Source organism: Zalophus californianus, chromosome 1, assembly GCF_009762305.2.
Source record: "Zalophus californianus isolate mZalCal1 chromosome 1, mZalCal1.pri.v2, whole genome shotgun sequence".
NCBI lineage: Eukaryota > Metazoa > Chordata > Mammalia > Carnivora > Otariidae > Zalophus > Zalophus californianus.
Window position 1 is genome coordinate 126,044,141 of NC_045595.1, and position 19,615 is coordinate 126,063,755.

General features: G+C 33.7%; 1 protein-coding gene across 6 annotated transcripts in view; it reads left to right on the plus strand.

Moving 5' to 3' along the window:
- Nucleotides 1-7,967, plus strand: part of NLGN1 (neuroligin 1) — an 831,148-nt gene extending 823,181 nt beyond the window's left edge. For all 6 annotated transcript variants that reach the window (XM_027586035.2, XM_027586034.2, XM_027586033.2 and 3 more), the window contains 2 exons: nucleotides 112-901; nucleotides 1,800-7,967. In XM_027586035.2, coding sequence (XP_027441836.1) covers nucleotides 112-901; nucleotides 1,800-2,622 — 1,613 coding nt within the window. In that variant the 3' untranslated portion in view covers nucleotides 2,623-7,967. The remainder of the gene's footprint in view (nucleotides 1-111; nucleotides 902-1,799) is intronic.
- The last annotated feature ends 11,648 nt before the right edge of the window (nucleotides 7,968-19,615 follow it).

The following is a 19,615-nucleotide window of genomic DNA, read 5'->3' on the forward strand; positions in this document are numbered from 1 at the left end:
TTCTTGAGTTGTATATGGGTTTTTATATACACATTTAAAATATCAGATGTTACTGGTTTACCACAACCTTATTCAAAAGTAATCTCAAACTCTTTGTTATTTTTCCCATAGGACTTTTCCAACGAGCCATAGCTCAAAGTGGAACAGCCCTTTCCAGCTGGGCTGTTAGTTTCCAACCTGCAAAATATGCTAGAATGTTGGCCACAAAAGTTGGTTGCAATGTTTCAGATACAGTAGAGTTAGTGGAATGCCTACAGAAGAAGCCTTACAAAGAACTTGTTGACCAAGATATTCAACCAGCACGATACCACATAGCCTTTGGACCTGTGATTGATGGTGATGTAATACCAGATGACCCTCAGATATTGATGGAGCAAGGAGAGTTTCTCAACTATGATATAATGTTAGGAGTTAACCAAGGGGAAGGGTTAAAATTTGTTGAAAATATAGTAGATAGTGATGATGGTATATCAGCTAGTGATTTTGACTTCGCTGTTTCCAATTTTGTTGATAATTTATACGGATATCCTGAAGGCAAAGATGTTTTGAGAGAAACTATTAAATTCATGTATACTGACTGGGCTGACCGTCATAACCCTGAAACCAGAAGGAAGACATTACTGGCTTTGTTTACAGACCATCAGTGGGTAGCACCAGCTGTAGCTACAGCAGATCTTCACTCAAACTTTGGTTCACCTACATACTTCTATGCCTTTTACCATCATTGCCAAACAGATCAGGTTCCAGCTTGGGCTGATGCAGCTCATGGAGATGAAGTTCCCTACGTACTAGGAATCCCCATGATTGGACCTACAGAATTATTTCCTTGCAATTTTTCCAAAAACGATGTGATGCTGAGTGCAGTTGTAATGACATACTGGACAAATTTTGCCAAAACTGGGTATGTACCTAAGGAATAAAGTTTTCTATAATTTAACAAAAATGTCCTTGTCAGCATTTTAAAATAATACACATTTTGTGTCCAAGTGATTTCATTTAATAAATTCATGACAATAATATATTAGGTTTCTTTATTTAAAATTCTATATGGTGCTTTTCAGAAATCATTGCTTTATTAGTTCTTACTTTTTACAAGTTCACTAAGAAAGCTTTGCTATCTCTGTTGCATTACTCAGTAATTAACAAGACCTGACCTGTCCACCTAAAAAAGTTATAAGGATCAAAGGGCAAATAATACTGCAAATTGGAAAGCACTATAAAATGATATCATCACTACTAAATAACAAGTCTTGTGTAATTAAAAAAAACAAAATAAGTTTAATCAATTTTGCAAATAAGGGACTGAAGTGATGAGAGCCTATCCTCGTATAGATATTCATATATCTTGTATGTAACACTACTAGGACTTAAAACCTCATCTGCCAATTCCAAAACTCAAGTCTTTTCCTGTATCCCATGCTGTCCTTGTTAGTTTGCCTAGGAGACAATGCATATGTATATGAATTTTTAAATCTTTGGGTAGTTAGTAGCCCATCTCTAAATGGGCAAAGAGAACAAGAATATGAGGCTTACTCTCATTACATTATCATCCATCTAACTTGCCTGTGATAGGATCTGTATTTCTAAATTGACCCAGTTTTTATTAAAACACAGTCTAACTACTGTATGGTGACTAACATAACATAATAAAATAAAATAAAAAACAACAAAAAAACAACACAGTCTAAGGCCTTGCTAACTTGCTAAATTACCTCTCCAATTCGATGTTAAACTAGTACTATTTTGATTAAGAAAAAGAATAAAACAATTTTGTTCTCATAGTGCTTTTTCTTTCCTAGTGACCCGAATCAACCAGTCCCTCAAGACACGAAATTCATCCATACTAAACCCAACCGCTTCGAAGAAGTAGCATGGACCAGATATTCCCAGAAAGATCAACTCTATCTCCATATTGGATTAAAACCAAGAGTTAAAGAACATTATAGAGCCAATAAGGTGAACCTCTGGTTGGAGCTGGTACCTCATCTGCATAATCTCAATGACATTTCTCAGTATACCTCGACAACAACTAAAGTGCCATCAACCGACATCACTTTCAGACCTACGAGAAAGAATTCTGTACCTGTCACATCAGCATTTCCCACTGCCAAGCAGGATGATCCCAAACAACAACCAAGTCCATTTTCAGTGGATCAAAGGGACTACTCCACAGAGCTGAGCGTCACTATTGCAGTTGGAGCATCACTGCTGTTTCTGAATATCCTTGCCTTTGCAGCCCTGTACTACAAAAAGGATAAGAGGAGACATGATGTTCATAGGAGATGCAGCCCTCAGCGCACTACTACCAACGATCTGACCCACGCACAAGAAGAGGAGATCATGTCCCTCCAAATGAAGCACACTGATTTGGATCATGAATGTGAGTCCATCCATCCACATGAGGTGGTTCTTCGGACCGCCTGTCCCCCAGATTACACACTAGCTATGAGGAGGTCACCTGATGATGTTCCCTTAATGACACCCAACACCATTACAATGATTCCCAACACTATACCAGGGATTCAACCCTTACACACATTCAATACATTTACTGGAGGACAGAACAATACTCTGCCCCATCCCCACCCCCACCCCCATTCACATTCAACAACCAGGGTATAGCCAGATAAGAGAAACAAACTCTATTTTTTTGATGGATTGCAGTAAAAGATTACTGAAGATTTCTTGGCTTTCAACCTACAAGACTCTTACTATTTAAATAAGGAGGAATATTATGTGAATATACATATCAAGAACTTTGGGGGTTTTGAAAAAAAATAAATTGTACATATATAAACAAATCAACTTTAAAAATGAATTTCAATTGCTTGAAGCAATTGTTCTGAATGATACTTTTTCATTCACATTCAAGAATTAATTTTTTGAAGATTTATGTTACATAATGGAATTAGGCATGTGGAACACCAAACAGGAAAGAACTATGTCTGAAATATAAAACATAAAAATAAAAAAACAACCATGAATATGCACAAGGGACACACCAATGGAATGTCAGATAATTTTCACCAGTTTTTATTTGGAGCCGTTTTAATGTGTAGACCATATTTACATATTTGGATAAGTACACAAAGCACCAATGCTGTTAATGGCCTTAGCGGAGGCTCATGCTGAAATTTGCCAGTAAAACAAAGAAGTTTAAAGACTGGCAGGTACAACATTATCACATAAGTGCTGTCAGTATAAAGTTGTGGGGATAAAGGAAACTGGATATTTTTAGCACGATGTGCATGATAATTTATATGCTTGGTGGCTGTGCTGCTGATTAAGCCGTAATTAAAATTCTTCTCATCCCATTGGATTCTTTAATAGAAGCTTCCTCTATCAATTGGCAGAGCCTAAAGAAGATTTTAAGGGGCAAAAGTAATTAGGAGTAAATAATTCACAGTAGTTTTGATAATAGGAGGTATTAGTTATTAAGGGTATTTGAAGAAACCATAGGTATAGTGGTGAATACTCGCTGATATGAATCCCAGGAAAAAAGAAATTCCTGTGTTTTTAATGTTCTTTTCATTCCAATCTAAATAATTTATAGAAATACAGCCCTAATTGGACATGTGTTACAGGATCTATAATTTGCTGTGGTTTTTGTTATTCTGTATTTCGTTCCTTTTGGTAAGGTGAAGTGTGTCCAAAGAGTTACTTGCAACAGTCTTTTATGATATGAGGATGCCCCAAATTACCACTCTGATTACAGTTCTCAGTTAATTGATTTACTCATGTTGCATGACAAAATGTTTACTAATAAGAATTCAATATACAGTAATGTCCCTCCTCATATCACTTATCTTTCTCACTGAGGTTCACTCACTGGAATTTACTCATGCAATCTCAGTAGAGTACAACATAGATTCAGAACCTAGAAGGAGAGTCAACACCTGGAGGATTTTAGTCTTACACATACGTGTGATTTTAAATGAATACTTTAAGACCACAGGAAACTCTTCATCCCCCTGTTGTTTACCAGTAACAGTATATCACAGACCTTTCCAAATGTTTGTATATGTAATCAGATGTACATTTATATTAAAACAAAACTGAGATGGACTTAAAGAGCACATCCTGATAAATACTTTCTCTCTTACCTGTACTATATTTCTATTAGACTAAAGTTATGTGATTTTTTTTTACATTTTTTCAGATGACTAGCAATTTTGATAGTTTGTAAGATAATGCAAAGAACTTTCTCTGACAAACTAACTGCAGTAACAGAAACCTTTCTTTTCAGTTACTCTTTTTCAAGAATGAAAGCTTATTATACAAAAAAAAATTGTATACTACTTGATGGAAACAACTTTGTACATCTTGGCCATGTCACTGGTCATCGCGTGAAATAAAGATAATCTGGATAATGACTATTAGTCCAATGCTAAGAGACATGATCTTTGCTCATTAAAGAGCTAAAATGTTTATTGCTGTTTTGTCTTTTTTTAAATAACAAAAGAAACATGACTGTCTCAGAGAGTCATTTTTCTAGACCAGTTGGGTTTTTGAAGACATATAGGTAACTTCTATAGAAAACACATGTGTATTTAAAGGCAAGTGTTATCTAAGAAGAAACTGATGAAACTTATCATTATGAATTTATAAGCCTGGGAACTCATGAAAAATGTTAGCTTTGTATTTTTAAATACCTCTTATGTGAAAGTGTTGTAGAAATAAAATGTGCCAATTGTTTTCAGTTAGAAACACAGGTTCTGATTTTCATCATCAAGGAAAAGGCCTATTGGAAATAAATGTGCAATATTTCATGGAACGAGAATAGCTAGGTTCATAATATAAGCGTGATTAAACTATCATAAAGCAATGGACAGAAAGTTATCCTCCTAAGAGAATTAAAAAGTGCTGAACAAGATATTAAGCTGACACTAAAAGATAAAATCTTCTATATCAAGGAATTTCTTTGCTTGTAATTCCCCCTCCCAATTATTAACTATCAATGAAATGTAGATATTACTCTATAACTTCAAATGAAAATCTCTGTTAGAGGTGAAAAGTCTTCAAAACTCAGAGCGGTCTACATGCAGTTTTGCCTAATGTGGTTATGCTTTTAGACTGGGAACTGCCAATGTAAACCAAGAAAAAGAATTGCTTAACGTCTGAAATATTGCTAACCGGAAAACTGTCTTTTATTACACCAATTAAACAAAAGATAAAAAGAAATACAAGTGGCAACAAAATAAGATATGAGTGAAATCTTTCATATGCATTACTTCACTTGGCAAAATCAAGCATTCTATTCTAGATTAATGGCCATATTATATCTATCTGCATATCTGTTGCTCTAAATTTATCTATCAATCTACCAGTATATGCCATAACTGACATCTATGTTATATTAATTTAGGGAAATGATTTAGGAAACAAAGCATAGTCCTAGTCTTTTTTCTAAATTAATGTAGTTTCAACTTTGTGGAAGATAGAAAGCAGTTCTAGGTGTTATTACTATTCTCAAGTTGTGATAAAGTCATTGTGAATGAATGTTAGTTGTTAGTTTTATAATTACAGCAGCTAGTTTTCTGAGTGTAAAATGATTTCCCACAATAAACAGAACATTAAGAACTGTTTTTAAAGCTGAAACATAATTTTTAAATGCAAGAAATATTTTGAATATTGTTAAATTTTAACCAATATCTTTAAAAAGTATTTATTTAGACAATTTTCTTTAGAGAAAAAGTAAGTCACAAAATTAAAAGGATATTTTTGGCATTACTTATTAATTCAGATTTTCCTCCCTCAGATTAAATGGCAAATAGTCAAGGCTGCTTAGAATTTATATAAACATTAAGCCAAAATGGACTTTATTTCATTGTTTGTTATATGAAATTATTACTAGGTGTTTATCAACAGATTAAAGTTGTTCTAGAGTATGGGATTAGAAATATGAAAGTGATAGATTTCACAGTTTTAAATTTCTATTGAATATGTCAACTATGAACAAAATCTGGTTGAATACTACAGATGTATCATAAGGCTCATCATTAGCTTTATGGAAATTGGAAAGTCATTTTCTAAAGCATTAAAACTATTCAATTTGAATTTGGAGAGATCATGCTCACAGCTTAAAGAAGAAAATCTGAGTAAAGTAGAAATGATTTCATTCCTATTTCAAATTTAAAAGTTTTGACCGTAATGATTCTTTAATTCAGATTTTTTTGATCTGTACAACATGAAAACAGCAACCAAATTTTTAAAAATAATTAACCATATGTGATATGAAAGAGGAAAACACTGCACTCATTTTCTTACAGAAAAGAAATGCCAAAACTCAATTGGTATATCTATAAAATACTCTTCTCAAGTTATTTCACCTGTTGACATACTCATACCAACACGCATTATTAATATCATGAAAAAATACAAAGAATGTGGCAAATGTGTTTCAGCTTTAAAGGCATTACTACATAAAAATTACTGGGATTTTTTTTCTTTGGCGAGTTTCACTGAAAGATTTTCACAGGGCAAAATGATGAATGGAATTTTTAGGAAGCTTTCAAATACCATGGCAATCCTTTGATGTTTGTTTTCTTCTGTGTTGTTGGTTCAAAGTACTGGCCTTTTTCTTCATTTCTAGTAATTAGTTGTTATAGACTATCAGTTTTTAATGTAAGTGGAAATTAGATAATTTGGTTATACTTGTGAAAACATGCTCCCAAATAAATTCAATTAATGGGCAATTCCCTGCTGAGATTTTGTTATCATTCATTTAATTATCTTGTCAAGCTTTACTGTTAAAGACAATTGTTTTGGGTTTTTAGTCAATAAACTAAGGGAATTTCTCCAACAGCCTTATACCTCTCCTGCACTTGATATGCTAACATACACTTCAAATTTCCATCAGAAGTCTCTAAAGGAATAGCCTACTGATATGAAACATTTGGTAGCCAACTTGATTCTCTTTCAAAAGCATTCTGATTTGACTTTATTCTGGCACTTTGATGTATTTGTATGCATGCCAGAATTCAATTCCACTTGATAAAGGTTATGGAGTGTACAGACTGGAATAACCATGTGCAGGGTATAAGAGCCTTTCTTCCTGGGATTTTATTTATAAATCTTATTGTCTTTTTTAAATTTGCAAATCCTGATAATTTAGTTGAAAAGATACAATAGAATAACCATGTTACAAATTTCCAGTAAGAAAATTTATTTAAAAAGTTCTTTTCTTCCATTTAATTTGATTTTTTGTATGACAGCAAATGAGTCCAAACTATTCCTAGAAAAGAGTAAGGTGAATTTTTGGAAAACAACAAATAATTATTTAGGCATCAGACTTAATAGTATTTAAGTGTAGCAACTTAAATCTCCAACAAACTTTAACTTTTTTCCAAACAGGTAAGTTTAATTTAAAATGAGTCTGAAGTTGTTAGGGATAAACATATATTAGAAAGTATATCATTTTTTCTAGTCAACCATTATATATATACCACATTGTGTATATATATATATATATATATATATATATATATATATATATATATATACCGTATATAGGATATATATATATATATCCTATTTGGCATGTGGTTTATTGGATATTTGTGATGGCTCTTTCAGACTCACATATTTACAAATGACTTTGTATATTTTACTACATATGTACTAATGTTATAGAATTTAATCTTCTGTAGAAGGTCAAGCCAAAGTGCTAGCAGTTTTGTGTTGAAATGATAACAATTAAAGCTTTAAAGAAATTTGTAAAGGTCTAGTAATAAAAACTCAGCAGATGAAGTCAAAGCAAAGGCACTATTTTTGAATGCCATGTCTAAGGTTGATGTCTATTATTAGATGGTATGTTTAAAAGAATTTTAGCGTTTTTGATTCATCTTTTCTGCACTCATATCATTTAGCAAATCAATGGGACATATGTCATGCTTTTTGTAAAAAAAAAAAAAAGCCATTGGGTGTCACGATTCAGTTTGTGTCTGGACATCCCTGGCTTTCATTAAAACACGTTTATTATCATGAATAAATATTTCCATGTTTTCCAAGTTGTGTTGACTATTTTTAAACTCAGAAATAATTTCCTCTCTGTGTGATACACAATAACATGTCCAAGATAAATGTTCCTTTCCAACTTCTTTGTGTTGCCCACACATGTGCTGACAGTTCCGATTTGATGGAAACAATGACAGTTTCTGGTCTGTTCACCTCTGGTGGATGCAGGGAAAGAATCGGGAGAGTAAATTTCAGGACCTTGGGCACACTTATTGAACAGCTTGTCAGAAAAGAGAGGAAAGAGAGAGGAGAAAAAGGGAAAGAGTGAGGAAATGAGGGAGGAAAAAAAGGAAGAAAAACTTCTCAATTTTAAATTAATGACTTTTTGCCTCCAAATAGTTCTTTTGTAGAGATGTATGGCAGCTTATAAAAAAAAGAGAGAGAGAGAGCAGAGATTTAAATAAATCTCTTTAACCCATAATCCATTGTCCTTAGAAAATAAGATTAATAATATTTAGGATGAGACAATGAATGTAATCCTTCATCCAGGCCTCGCTCAAATTGTGTCACTGGAAACAACAAAAATAAAATCTAGAGTGACAGATTTCTAGTCTTGTTCTATTCAATCAACAATGATCTCAGTAGGGAGGACTGAGTAAAGTATGGGCATCGCTCATCTGTACATAGCCCTAGGTAAGAATACAGTTAAACAAATAAGACATCGTAGAATTTCCCAGAATATAGCCTAAAAGATCACTATTTCCAATTTGCTAAATAAAAGAACTGTCATTGTTTTGCAGGTCTCTGTGGCCACACATAGCCATCACTACCAAATAAACAGTTTAAAACAATATTCAAAGAGTTTCACATTCCACAAAAGGGTTTAGATATTTTATAGGGTTTGATGTTGTTTTACATGATTACATTTTTTTACTACATTTTTACATTTCCTTACAGTTTACAGAATGTTATTTCTGAGTTCAAAAACCAGTCCCAAATATATTCTGTAAATGTTTATATGAAAACAGTATTTTCTGATGGAGTGCCATAATTTGAAGTCCTTCCTACTGCCCCAGTTCTAGAGTTTCCTTGAATATCCCCTTAAAACATTTCTCTCTCTCCCCTGAAAATATTCTGCCTCATTCTTGGAGTTGACTTCCCCTGCACCAGAGGAGACCTTTCCACCACCTCCTGCAGCTTCTCTTTGCATGCCGTCTCCCATTGCTCTTTATGCCTTCTCCAAGAAGGTAGAATTTGTGGGAAATGTGTCCAGGTAATCTGAGTAAGTGGTGCCTTAGGAATCAGCTCCCTCTGTTCCTCAGTCAGGTTAGAAACTAGCGTACATCACTCAAGCAACGAGAAGAATTACTCGTCCATTTATTCAACACATGGTGTTCACCATGGGCCAATGTGCTGAGTGTTAAACACAATGGGCTGAATATTAAACACTTGCCAATAAAATACAACTATTGCCATGCTTGGGATAGGTTTAAACACTTAAACTATCCTTCTGTACTATCCAGTGTACCAAATCATTATACAATACTTTATCTATTTTATATGTCTCAAAATAGTAAACATAAAACAGTACTTGCTGAGTTACAGCAATATTCGTTCAATTCTATTGACCAGTCCACCAATAAATACAGGTGTGTGGCAATCCTTCCCAATAATAAATACAGCCATATCTGAAGACATACTGTACTATGCCAAAATAAATCAAACATGAAACATCCAGCTTAAATTTCATCTGACCCAGCCACTTAACTGATTCCTTAATCTTCTACCACAGTCCCAGTACGTGGCTGTGAACCTTATTACTGAACACCCCTGGTCTAGCATTCTAAAACAGGTGGCTACTTTTGAGACCATTTGGAATTTCTTCCTTATATTCACCTATCATTCTATCTTTTCTTTTGGAAGTCATAAAGTCTCTATCTCATGACTTCCTTTCAAATATTTGAAGACAACTATCATATCTTCCATGAGTCATTTTCTTCTCAAAGAAAAATTCCCATTTTTAATACAAAATAGCCAGTCTTAACCATTCTGATCACTGTCTTTTTAATAGTCTCTCAAACCTATATTTCTTAAGATGTGTGATGTCTAGGATTGTATATAATAAATGCTTCAGGTATAGGCTGATCCCTATCTAATAGAGCACTACTAACAACTTCCTCATTGTAGAAACTGTATTCTTTTAATATAACTTTGGTAATGTTATCTTCTTTGGTGGCCATAATGAACTAGTAATTCAGATTGAGACCTACTCCCTATTAAAACTCCTTAAAATTTCTACATGTACTGCTGTTAAGCAAATTATACCTTCATCCTGTCCTTGATCATTTGAGTGTTATTTCATCTTCAGTATATTGGACACTATTAAATTCTACCTTCATTAGATTCATCATATTTTTCCAGCCTATGAAATCTTTCTATCCATCCCAGAGTAATGAAATCCAATAAAATGATAGACATACTTTTTTATCATCACCCAGATAATTTACAAAAAATAATATGCAGAATCAGGTGGAGGACAAAGTTTGGTACTAACAGAAATAGTATATATAATAGTGAGAAAATCAACAGCTGACATTTACTGAGCACTTACTATATCCTAGATTCTGTATCATACCCCACAACAGACCACTACATACCACCCTCAAAAGTTTATCAATACTTTTGGATGCACTTATCAAGGACCTTTTATTATATGTGAGTCACTGAGCTACCAATGTTAGAAAAGTGAATGCCTTTGTTCTTTTATTACTAGCAAGCAACTGATTAATTCTTCATTTTATCTATACACATAGCACAAGAGACATTGTCAGATAAATTTGAAGAATCTGTTTTCTTCCATTTAAAATATTTTAATGATGTAATAGTCATCCAAAGTAAGAAAATAGGGATAATTACTTTAGACCTTCTCTTTAGAGGTTTCTGAGTTACTGGTGCTTATTAAACGAAAGAAATTATGGAAAAAGAATGTGGTTCTGTTACTATGATATTTTCCCTAATTCTCACACCAATCACCTGTCATAATTAAGATGCTGATGTAGGGAGTCAAGTGCAGTCTTCAAATGGGATTGCTTAAGAGAAAAAGTAATACATGCACAAGGTTAAAAAAATCCAAATATGATAAGATATTTTACAGTGAAAAGTAAACATCCTTCTCATATCAGATCCCAATTTCTTAGTCCTCTTCCCCAGAGACATTGACAGTCACTAATTTGCATATCTATTTCTACAAATAATCCACCTGTATACAAAGATGTGCAAATGTGCATTGTCTACATATATATGTGGGGATCATTACATGTATATATTCTTTATGAAATTCATCTGGACATGTTCCATGGAAGCACAGTATATGTCTGCTTTGTGAGAAAATTGAAGTAAATAAAAATAAGTCTCAAATTTATCCATAAATCCAAAGCTATTCTAATCAAAATTGCCACAGAGTATGTTTGTTTGTGTGTTTGTGTTTAGACCTCAAATGGGTAAAGGTCAAGAATGGCCAAAATCATTTTGAAGCAAAAGGAGAAGGAGCAACTACTTCACCGACCATATTTCAAGAGTTATTATTAAGCTACTGTACTTAAAACTGTATAATATCAATTCAAAGAGAAACAAATGAAGAATAACTGTAAACTCATAAACAGACCTAGAGAAACAAATGAAGAATAACTGTAAACTCATAAACAGACCTATGAAAAAGGAGCAATTTAGTGTATGTTAAACATTACAAATCAAGAGGAAAGGATAAATTCTTCAGTTATCTACAAGGGGGAAATATTCTCTATGTTATACTATATACAAAATTTAATTCTACATAAATTACAGCTATAAACATGAAAAGCAAATTTTAAATGTTTTAGAAGAGCACATAGGAAAATATTGCCATGTCCTTGAAATAGGAAAGAATTTATTAAACAAGACACAAAACCATATAAACCATAAAGGAAAGAATAAGAATTGAAATTAAAATCTCAATAAATTAAATAATAAGATTTTTTAAGTGACAGGTACATACTAAAAGTAAATATTTATAAAATGTGTAAGCAATGAAAAATTAACTAATGAGTTGGATAGAAAACTTCTATAACTCAATAAGAAAAGAAAACCCACAAGAAAAATGGGCTGATTAAATACTGTGGATTGAAAACATGTTTTTGTTTCTTCCCTCTCCCTAATCCTCACAAAAATATAAAAGGGATGAAAAAAATACATATGTTTATCAGAGAAGAAGAGGTAACAGCTAAGGAGTTCTAAAATGTTTTTAGAAGATAAAAATTAAATAAACTAAAAGATATTAAGGAAATAATACAACTTATAATGACATAAATCAGAATTATAAAAGTTAAGAGATGCTTTAACAGAATTCAAGAAAGAATTATAAATAAAAGAATGATTTCAAAAGTAGAGATTAAAATGAAAGAAATACAAGACCAAAGAATGCCTTAAGAGGCTTAGAAAATGTCTAAAGTGAAATAGAAGAAGAGAAAATGTCCAAAAAGAAAAAAAGGTAGAAGAAAAAGAATTCAAGAATACATGACTAATAAAAAGATAGACAAAAGACTCAACATATGTATATATGGAGTCTTCAGAAAAGAAAACCAAAATGGGACAGAGCGAATACAATAAAAACTACAATTCAAGAAAACTTTCTCAATGTAATAGATAAAGATTTAAAATTACATTTTGAAAAGGTGCACTCCGTATCTGAGAAAACATTTAAAATGACTACCATTAAGACATATTCTAGGAAGATTATTGAATATCAAAGAAAAAATTATTCAGGCATTCACATCCGGGTAAAAAGACTAGGTCTCTTATAATGGAGACTCTCATTAGATAATTAGATTATATCAGACTTTTTGAAAACAATGCTTTATGCCAGAAGAAAATTGAGTAATATATGTAAGATGCTTAAGAAAACAGAATGTGAGCCAATGATTTTTTATATTCAGCCATAAACTGACTTTACTTAGAATACAAGTATGAAGGCCCCAGCAAACAGTTATCAACATTCAAGAGCTCAGGTAATACTGTTCCTATGAACACTTACTGATAAATTTAGCAGACAGTGACCTTCAGACAAGCAGAAAGGTGACATTGATGTAAGGACTGGTGATGGGCATTTAATACATATCTGCTCAAAGAACTATGGCTAAATGAAGGTTGTAAGGTGGAAAGTACATTATACAATGGCTATATGCTTTGACAATGTAGACATAGTACAGGTATTTAAAAAATGTGAAGAGAATAGGGAAATCATATGCAAAAATTGTAATTACCTACAGTCATCATATTGGTTTTGGTAAGTGTTATTGCTATCCTGAGACTGTTACCTGTGTAACAAGGATCACAGAAGATGAGGAATATTGTGATATGCTAATTCTGTCATCTCTACTGTCTTGAGAACCAGCAATTTTAATGTGGAAGAAAGGATATTCTGATGCAAGATAGAAGAGATTAATTTAAAACCCCATGGTTTGGATTTTAAAATGGAAGTAGCAAAATAAAACAGTAAAAATATTATGAAAACAAAAACCAAGCCAGTAGCAAAGATCACCTCCAGGGCTCAGATTGTGGTCTTGAAATAACATTCCCTATGCCTGCACACAAACACACAAATACACAAACACACACACACAGAGTGAGAGAGGGAAAACTGGGGAACAACCTATACAAGATGAACCTGGAACATCTTGTCAAAGACTTCTATGGATATATAAAAAAGACTCAGAAGCCAACTTGCAGATCTCAGTATGTAGGATGGGACAGTTTGAGCATCAATAAAGTTAATTTCTATTAATTGAAATAAATCAAGTTAAAATTCATAATTTAATAATTGTCAAAAAGAAAATTCTTCTGTCACAGAGGATAACTGGAATTCAACTCATTGTTTTAAAAACTGAAAAATAAAAGTAAGCACTAAAGAATTTGTCCTACTATTCCTCAATGAACTATATAACTAAGTAGCCAAATAGTAGATGAAGGGAATTTACTCTTTATAGAAGTGATTTCAGCTAATAAAAGAAGGAATCATTTTATTAGAATTTCACTATTTTCTCACTCCTAATGAATAGATCTAACTATGGAGCATTAATGGCTGGTATCATCATAAAAAACAACCAGTTATTATATGCTTCCTGAATGGAAATACTCAACACTATCTCTGAAGAGGTCTTGCACCCTAACACGAACCTGATCTGATGAAGTTTGTAGGTCCAACTATTAGGAAATACAAAGGACAAAAGAGCAGGTTAAAATACACCTTGGGGATGAAATCAACAAAATTCAGACTGCAGGAACTTTTATCAATTAAATTTCTTGGTTTCTTCAACAAATAAATTAGAAGAAAAATATGGTGAGATAACTTGTAGATTAAAAGAAACTTATAAAAACTTAAAAAACTTATATACTTAAAAAAAGGGAAGTACCTTTGGGTGATAAAATTATAAAGAAAAGCAAGGTGGGTAACAAGTCCCCAAGATGGTGATTATTTATAGGAGAGGAAAGATGTGATTGAGATGGTGCCTATGGAAGACTTTGGGGAGATTTGCAAAGTTCTATTTCTTAATCTGGGTGTTTTTCTCCAGAGTATTTCTCTTATGATGATGTTATAAAAACCAAACATTTATTTCATAAGTTTTTTTTTTTTTAACCAGTGTTATATTTTACAATAAAATAAAGAGGATTGTAGTAAAAGACATAATCCATAAAAATGTTTTGGACTTTAGAGTTTTTTCATTGAAAGGGCCTTCCAACTGCCTACTATAATGGATGTGAAAAGCACCCTACCAAGGCTACCATCACAAAATGTCAGGACATCAGAAGAAAAGTTCCCACAGCTTCCAGAGAGGAAGAAAAGGGGTTCTCAACACCAGCCTTTGAAAGCTATAAGAATAGATGCCTTGAATAAAGGCCTTCACATTTTTTAGGGGAAATTATGATCAATCTAGAATTTTATATCTAAACAAAATATGAGTGCAGTGTTATTAGTCCAAGGAGACATGGATTCCGGAGAAAAATGCAAGGGAATACCCAGAATGTCTGATCAGGCAGCCAGAGAACAATCAGTCCAGCTTCAGAGTGTGATGCTGGGGACCTAGGTGGAGATGGCTCTAGAATAAAATGGAAAGTGATAGAGTATCTGACATGTTTCATCATGTGAAAAAAATGTGATTTGTATAGGTGTTACAATTTTTTTGCTGAATTTGGGATGGATGTAAAAAACTAATACTAAAAAATAAAACGGAAAGATCATTGGTAATCGCAGAAAAACAAAAATTACTATAAGCAATGGAATGTTATCCTTGAACATATATTTGTGCACATGAATGGAAGTATGTTTAAGGAATAATTCTTACAAATACGAAGAGTGGGACAAAAGATGTTTTCTCTTTTTCTTGACTATTTCCTGATTTATTTTCAAAGATGTTATACAAATTTACACTCCCACCAATATTGTATTCGAGCGCCTGTTTCTCTATACTCTGGCCAAAATTGTAATTATCACTTTTTTATCTTTCCATTTTAATATAAATGGAATGTCATTATTGTATTAATTGCATTTTTTAAATTGAGGTAAAGCATCTTTTCTTATGCTTATAAGCCATTGTATTTCTTTTTATATTAAAATGTCTTCCTTTACTTTGTATATTTTTTCTATTTGTTTTTTAATCTCTTCTTATGGAATTATAAGAGCTCTCTATAGATAAATAAAATCAGTACTTTTTGTCATGTGTGTTGCAAATAATTTTGCTCAATTTTCCTTTGAATTTTTTGTTATTTTGTGCAGGGCAGAAATGCTTGCGTTTTATTATTTAAATGTATTGGTGTTTCCTTCATGTTTTCTGGATTTGGTATCTTGCTTGGAAAGATATTCCCTGTTCCAGAGTCTTAAATCTAATCATATTTTCTTCTGTATCGACAGCCTCATTGTTTATAGTTAAATCTTTGCTCCCTCTGAAATTCATATTGTCATTACAGGTAAGGAGGAAGTTAGCTTTATTTTGTCCCAGATAAGTCAGGATTTTAATGCATTTCGACCTGAGTAGAACGAATGTATTTTATTGTAAAGATAAGAACTTTTTCTTTTCAGTCACTGAAGTCTACAAGACTATAGAAGAGCGAGATGCTAACTAAACCACCAGTGGATTGTTACTACCTCTATATGTCTTCTTACAAGCTTATATGACTAAAACTTGCCCGCCCCCTTAATTTGTGACATTTTATTTACAAATAGGAAACTGCCAAAAAGTTTAAAATTATTCAGCCAGTGAAGGAAAAGTCCTCTGGCTTATGATCCCAGTCTGCTCATGTGTGCTCCATGGGGCTTTGGGTTATAAAATATATTCATATCTAAAGACCCTATTTTCTAACTGCCACTCAATATTAAAATAGCTTAAAATAGCATAAAATAGCAAGTTGGCTGAGTCCTATAATCAGAAAATCAGCAGCAAGGAAAGAACTATAATGGGTGAGTATTTTGGTCTAGACTGAAGTCAGGAAAGAGCAACAACAACAAAAGTATACCTCCACCTGCCCCTGAATTTACAGATCTAAAACCAAATGCCTGGGAGATGCCGCCATAGTACTGTCAGGGATTTCTACCAAGTACAGTATCTTAAAGACAATAGTGGTTGTGGTGGCATCTTTACATATCTTTCTTGGTGGTCTTGAGTTTCTTCCCAAATTGTACAGCAATAGAGTAGACAGTCTTCTGATTCCTTTTTCTCCATTATTGAAAGAGATCTAATTTCACTCTGCCTAATTTCCTCATCTATTGCCTAAGACATTTATTGCATCTCTGATTCTCTGGCCATCATTTTTTTCTTTTTTTTTTTTAGGTTGAGTCTCAAGGCCCACACTTTGCTACATGACTTATTTCTATACTTTTTCACTCTAAGCCTTAAAGAGCCTGAGAACAGCTATTAATAAAAAAAAAAGAAGAAAAACCTAAAAGGAAGTAATAAAAGGCTGCACATTAGAATTGAAGAAAATTTAATGGAAACTACTTTTGTTCAAAATTCCATGAAGGCTTTTAGCAAAGATGAATGAGCTCATGCCATGAAGCTGTGTATGTTTTAAAACGTGATAAAAGGTTAATTGGGTACCACGTGAGCAAGACTGTATATAGAGAAATTCTTTAGTTGATGGTCCAAATACACTTAACATCCATCTATCTTATGTCTACATAGGTTGCCATTCTGCACAAAGTCTACACAGTGTTTTGGGAAACAAAACTAAAAAGCTTAGCAATGTGTGCACAGTTTCCAATAAAATATTTTTGGGAAGGGAAGGAGGAAAATTGAGCTGTCCAGCAGATGTGAACACATGTGTTAAGGAGGGAGAACTATGAGTATCTTTTTCTTCTGGCTACAAAAAATTCTTTGAATAATAAGCTGATATATTTGTTTCAGGGGCTATAAAAACTACACGGGGAAACATGGAGAAAGATTGAGAGCTCTGATAATTAGAGCTAAAGCTGAAGGAATCATTATTTACAGAGAAAACTCTTAAGAGGAAGAAGCAATCATCAAGATAATAGTCATCAATAAGAGTTAATCTTGTCAATTTCCCCTTGAATTTTCCACAGTCAAATTAATTTTCTAGTGCTAAGGGCGCCCAGTGGCTCAGTTGGTTAAGCGTTTGCCTTAGGCTCAGGATGTGATCCCAGGGTCCTGGGATTGACCCCTGTGACTCAGCAGGGAGTCTGCTTCTCCCTCTCCCTCCGCTGCCCCCCACCCCCGGCTTGTGTTCTCTCGCTCTCTGTCAAATAAAAAAATAAAATTAAAAAAAAATATCCAGGGGTGCCTGGGTGGCTCAGTCGTTGGGCGTCTGCCTTCAGCTCGGGTCATGATCCCAGGGTCCTGGGATCAAGCCCCACGTTGGGCTCCCTGCTCTGCAGGAGGCCTGCTTCTCCCTCTCCCACTTCCCCTGCTTGTGTTCCCTCTCTCACTGTGTCTCTTTCTGTCAAATAAATAAATAAAATCTTCAAAAAAAAGAAACCCAGTGTTAAAACTACATTTTCTTTTCCTCTCCTAAATCAGAAAATCCTTTTCCCCCAAAACCAAGAGATATCAAACTATAGATTTATATACATTTGACATGAAGGGAACAATGCTCACCTATTAGGAAATATGATATCCTATCTTTGCTATGTAGACCAAAACAGAAAAGTGGAGAGGTGATTTGAGGCTTATGAGATTTTTTTCTTTTTTATGAGCATTCAGCCTGAAATATCTTGCCCAAATCATCTAACTACTGTTCTGTGCATTAGGTAAAAAGACGCAACAAGTTGCACTTACCAGCTAAGGTGACTTCATTGTAAAGGCTACCTTCTACCTACATTTGTCTATACTCGCCTCTATGATAAAGAACATCTCATTGCAAACCCTGAGTTTCCTAAGTTCCTCCCTCACTTCTGCCCTCCATGACCCCAGCCTTTCTATTTGCAACCTCTATTTTTCTATTTGTTTTGTCCTTTCTCTTTGGATGCACCACCTTGTCTTTCTCACCTTGGCTTTACTCCTAAGTATTTTTTCATCACTTCTCTCTAGCAATACACTCAATGAGACCTCTTGTGGTAAAACCCCTCTGTAATAAACCAGATTTCTAGGGATCTTCTTTCATATAGCTCTTCTCTATCTATCCCATATGTATTGTCTTATTAATCCTCATTGCCATTTCATAGTTTTGACCCTCAACCATTCTGATCTGGATGTTAAAATAGTCTCTTACCTAGTCTCCAAAATCCTGTGTGACCAGCTGCTGTTTATATCAATAGGCTTCTTCATCCTCTTCCCATGGACTCCCACCGCAAAGAAACTTTCTGAAGTTCCTCAAATACATTGTGCTCTTGGCCTCTCTGCCCTTTGTCTCTCTGCACAGACTCCTCCATCTTCCCTCTCTTTACTTGGCCAACTCAAAGTCATCCCTCAGGACTTAGCTTAGATGGCACCTCCTCTGGGTAGCTCTCTTTGGTCTTTGTGACTTCTAGGCTAGGTAAAACCTGGACACTCTGTTTTCAATCTCTGCCACAACATAAATCACACTTTACTGTAATTGTCTGCCTCTCTGTTCCTTTCCTAAGGATGTAAACTCCTTGAAGTCAGGAATTGTCTTATTTGCAGTTGTATTCTCAGTGCTTACTGCCCAGTTCTGATTTAGGGACAAAATATAGCAATTTACAGTCCCTGAAAAAGTCTTGACTTTTCTACCTCCATGATTTTGCACATGCTGGGATTTTTCATCTGAATTTCATCCCTACCAATTCACCATTCCTCCAGCCCTATGTTCGTGCCTTGGTCTATTGTAATCCTGCTTATTCTTACAGGTCAGATTTAGGTGCTCTCTCCTTCATGGGCATTAGCTTAATCAGACCCCCTAAAATTGATCTGATCTATAATCTACCCATGTAGTATGAATCACACATTGCTTTACAATGGACTCAATATCTGTTTTTTTCTCCCAGAATAGATGGATTAAGAATAGTGACCGTCTTAAAATATTTGTATTCCCTATATCATCTATCACAGGGTTTTGCAGTCATGCTTAATATATACTGAGTGAATTATCATGAAATAATTTCCCAAAGCTATAAACTTTACTGTGTTTTCTCCAGAAAATATTCAGTAATAACACTTTC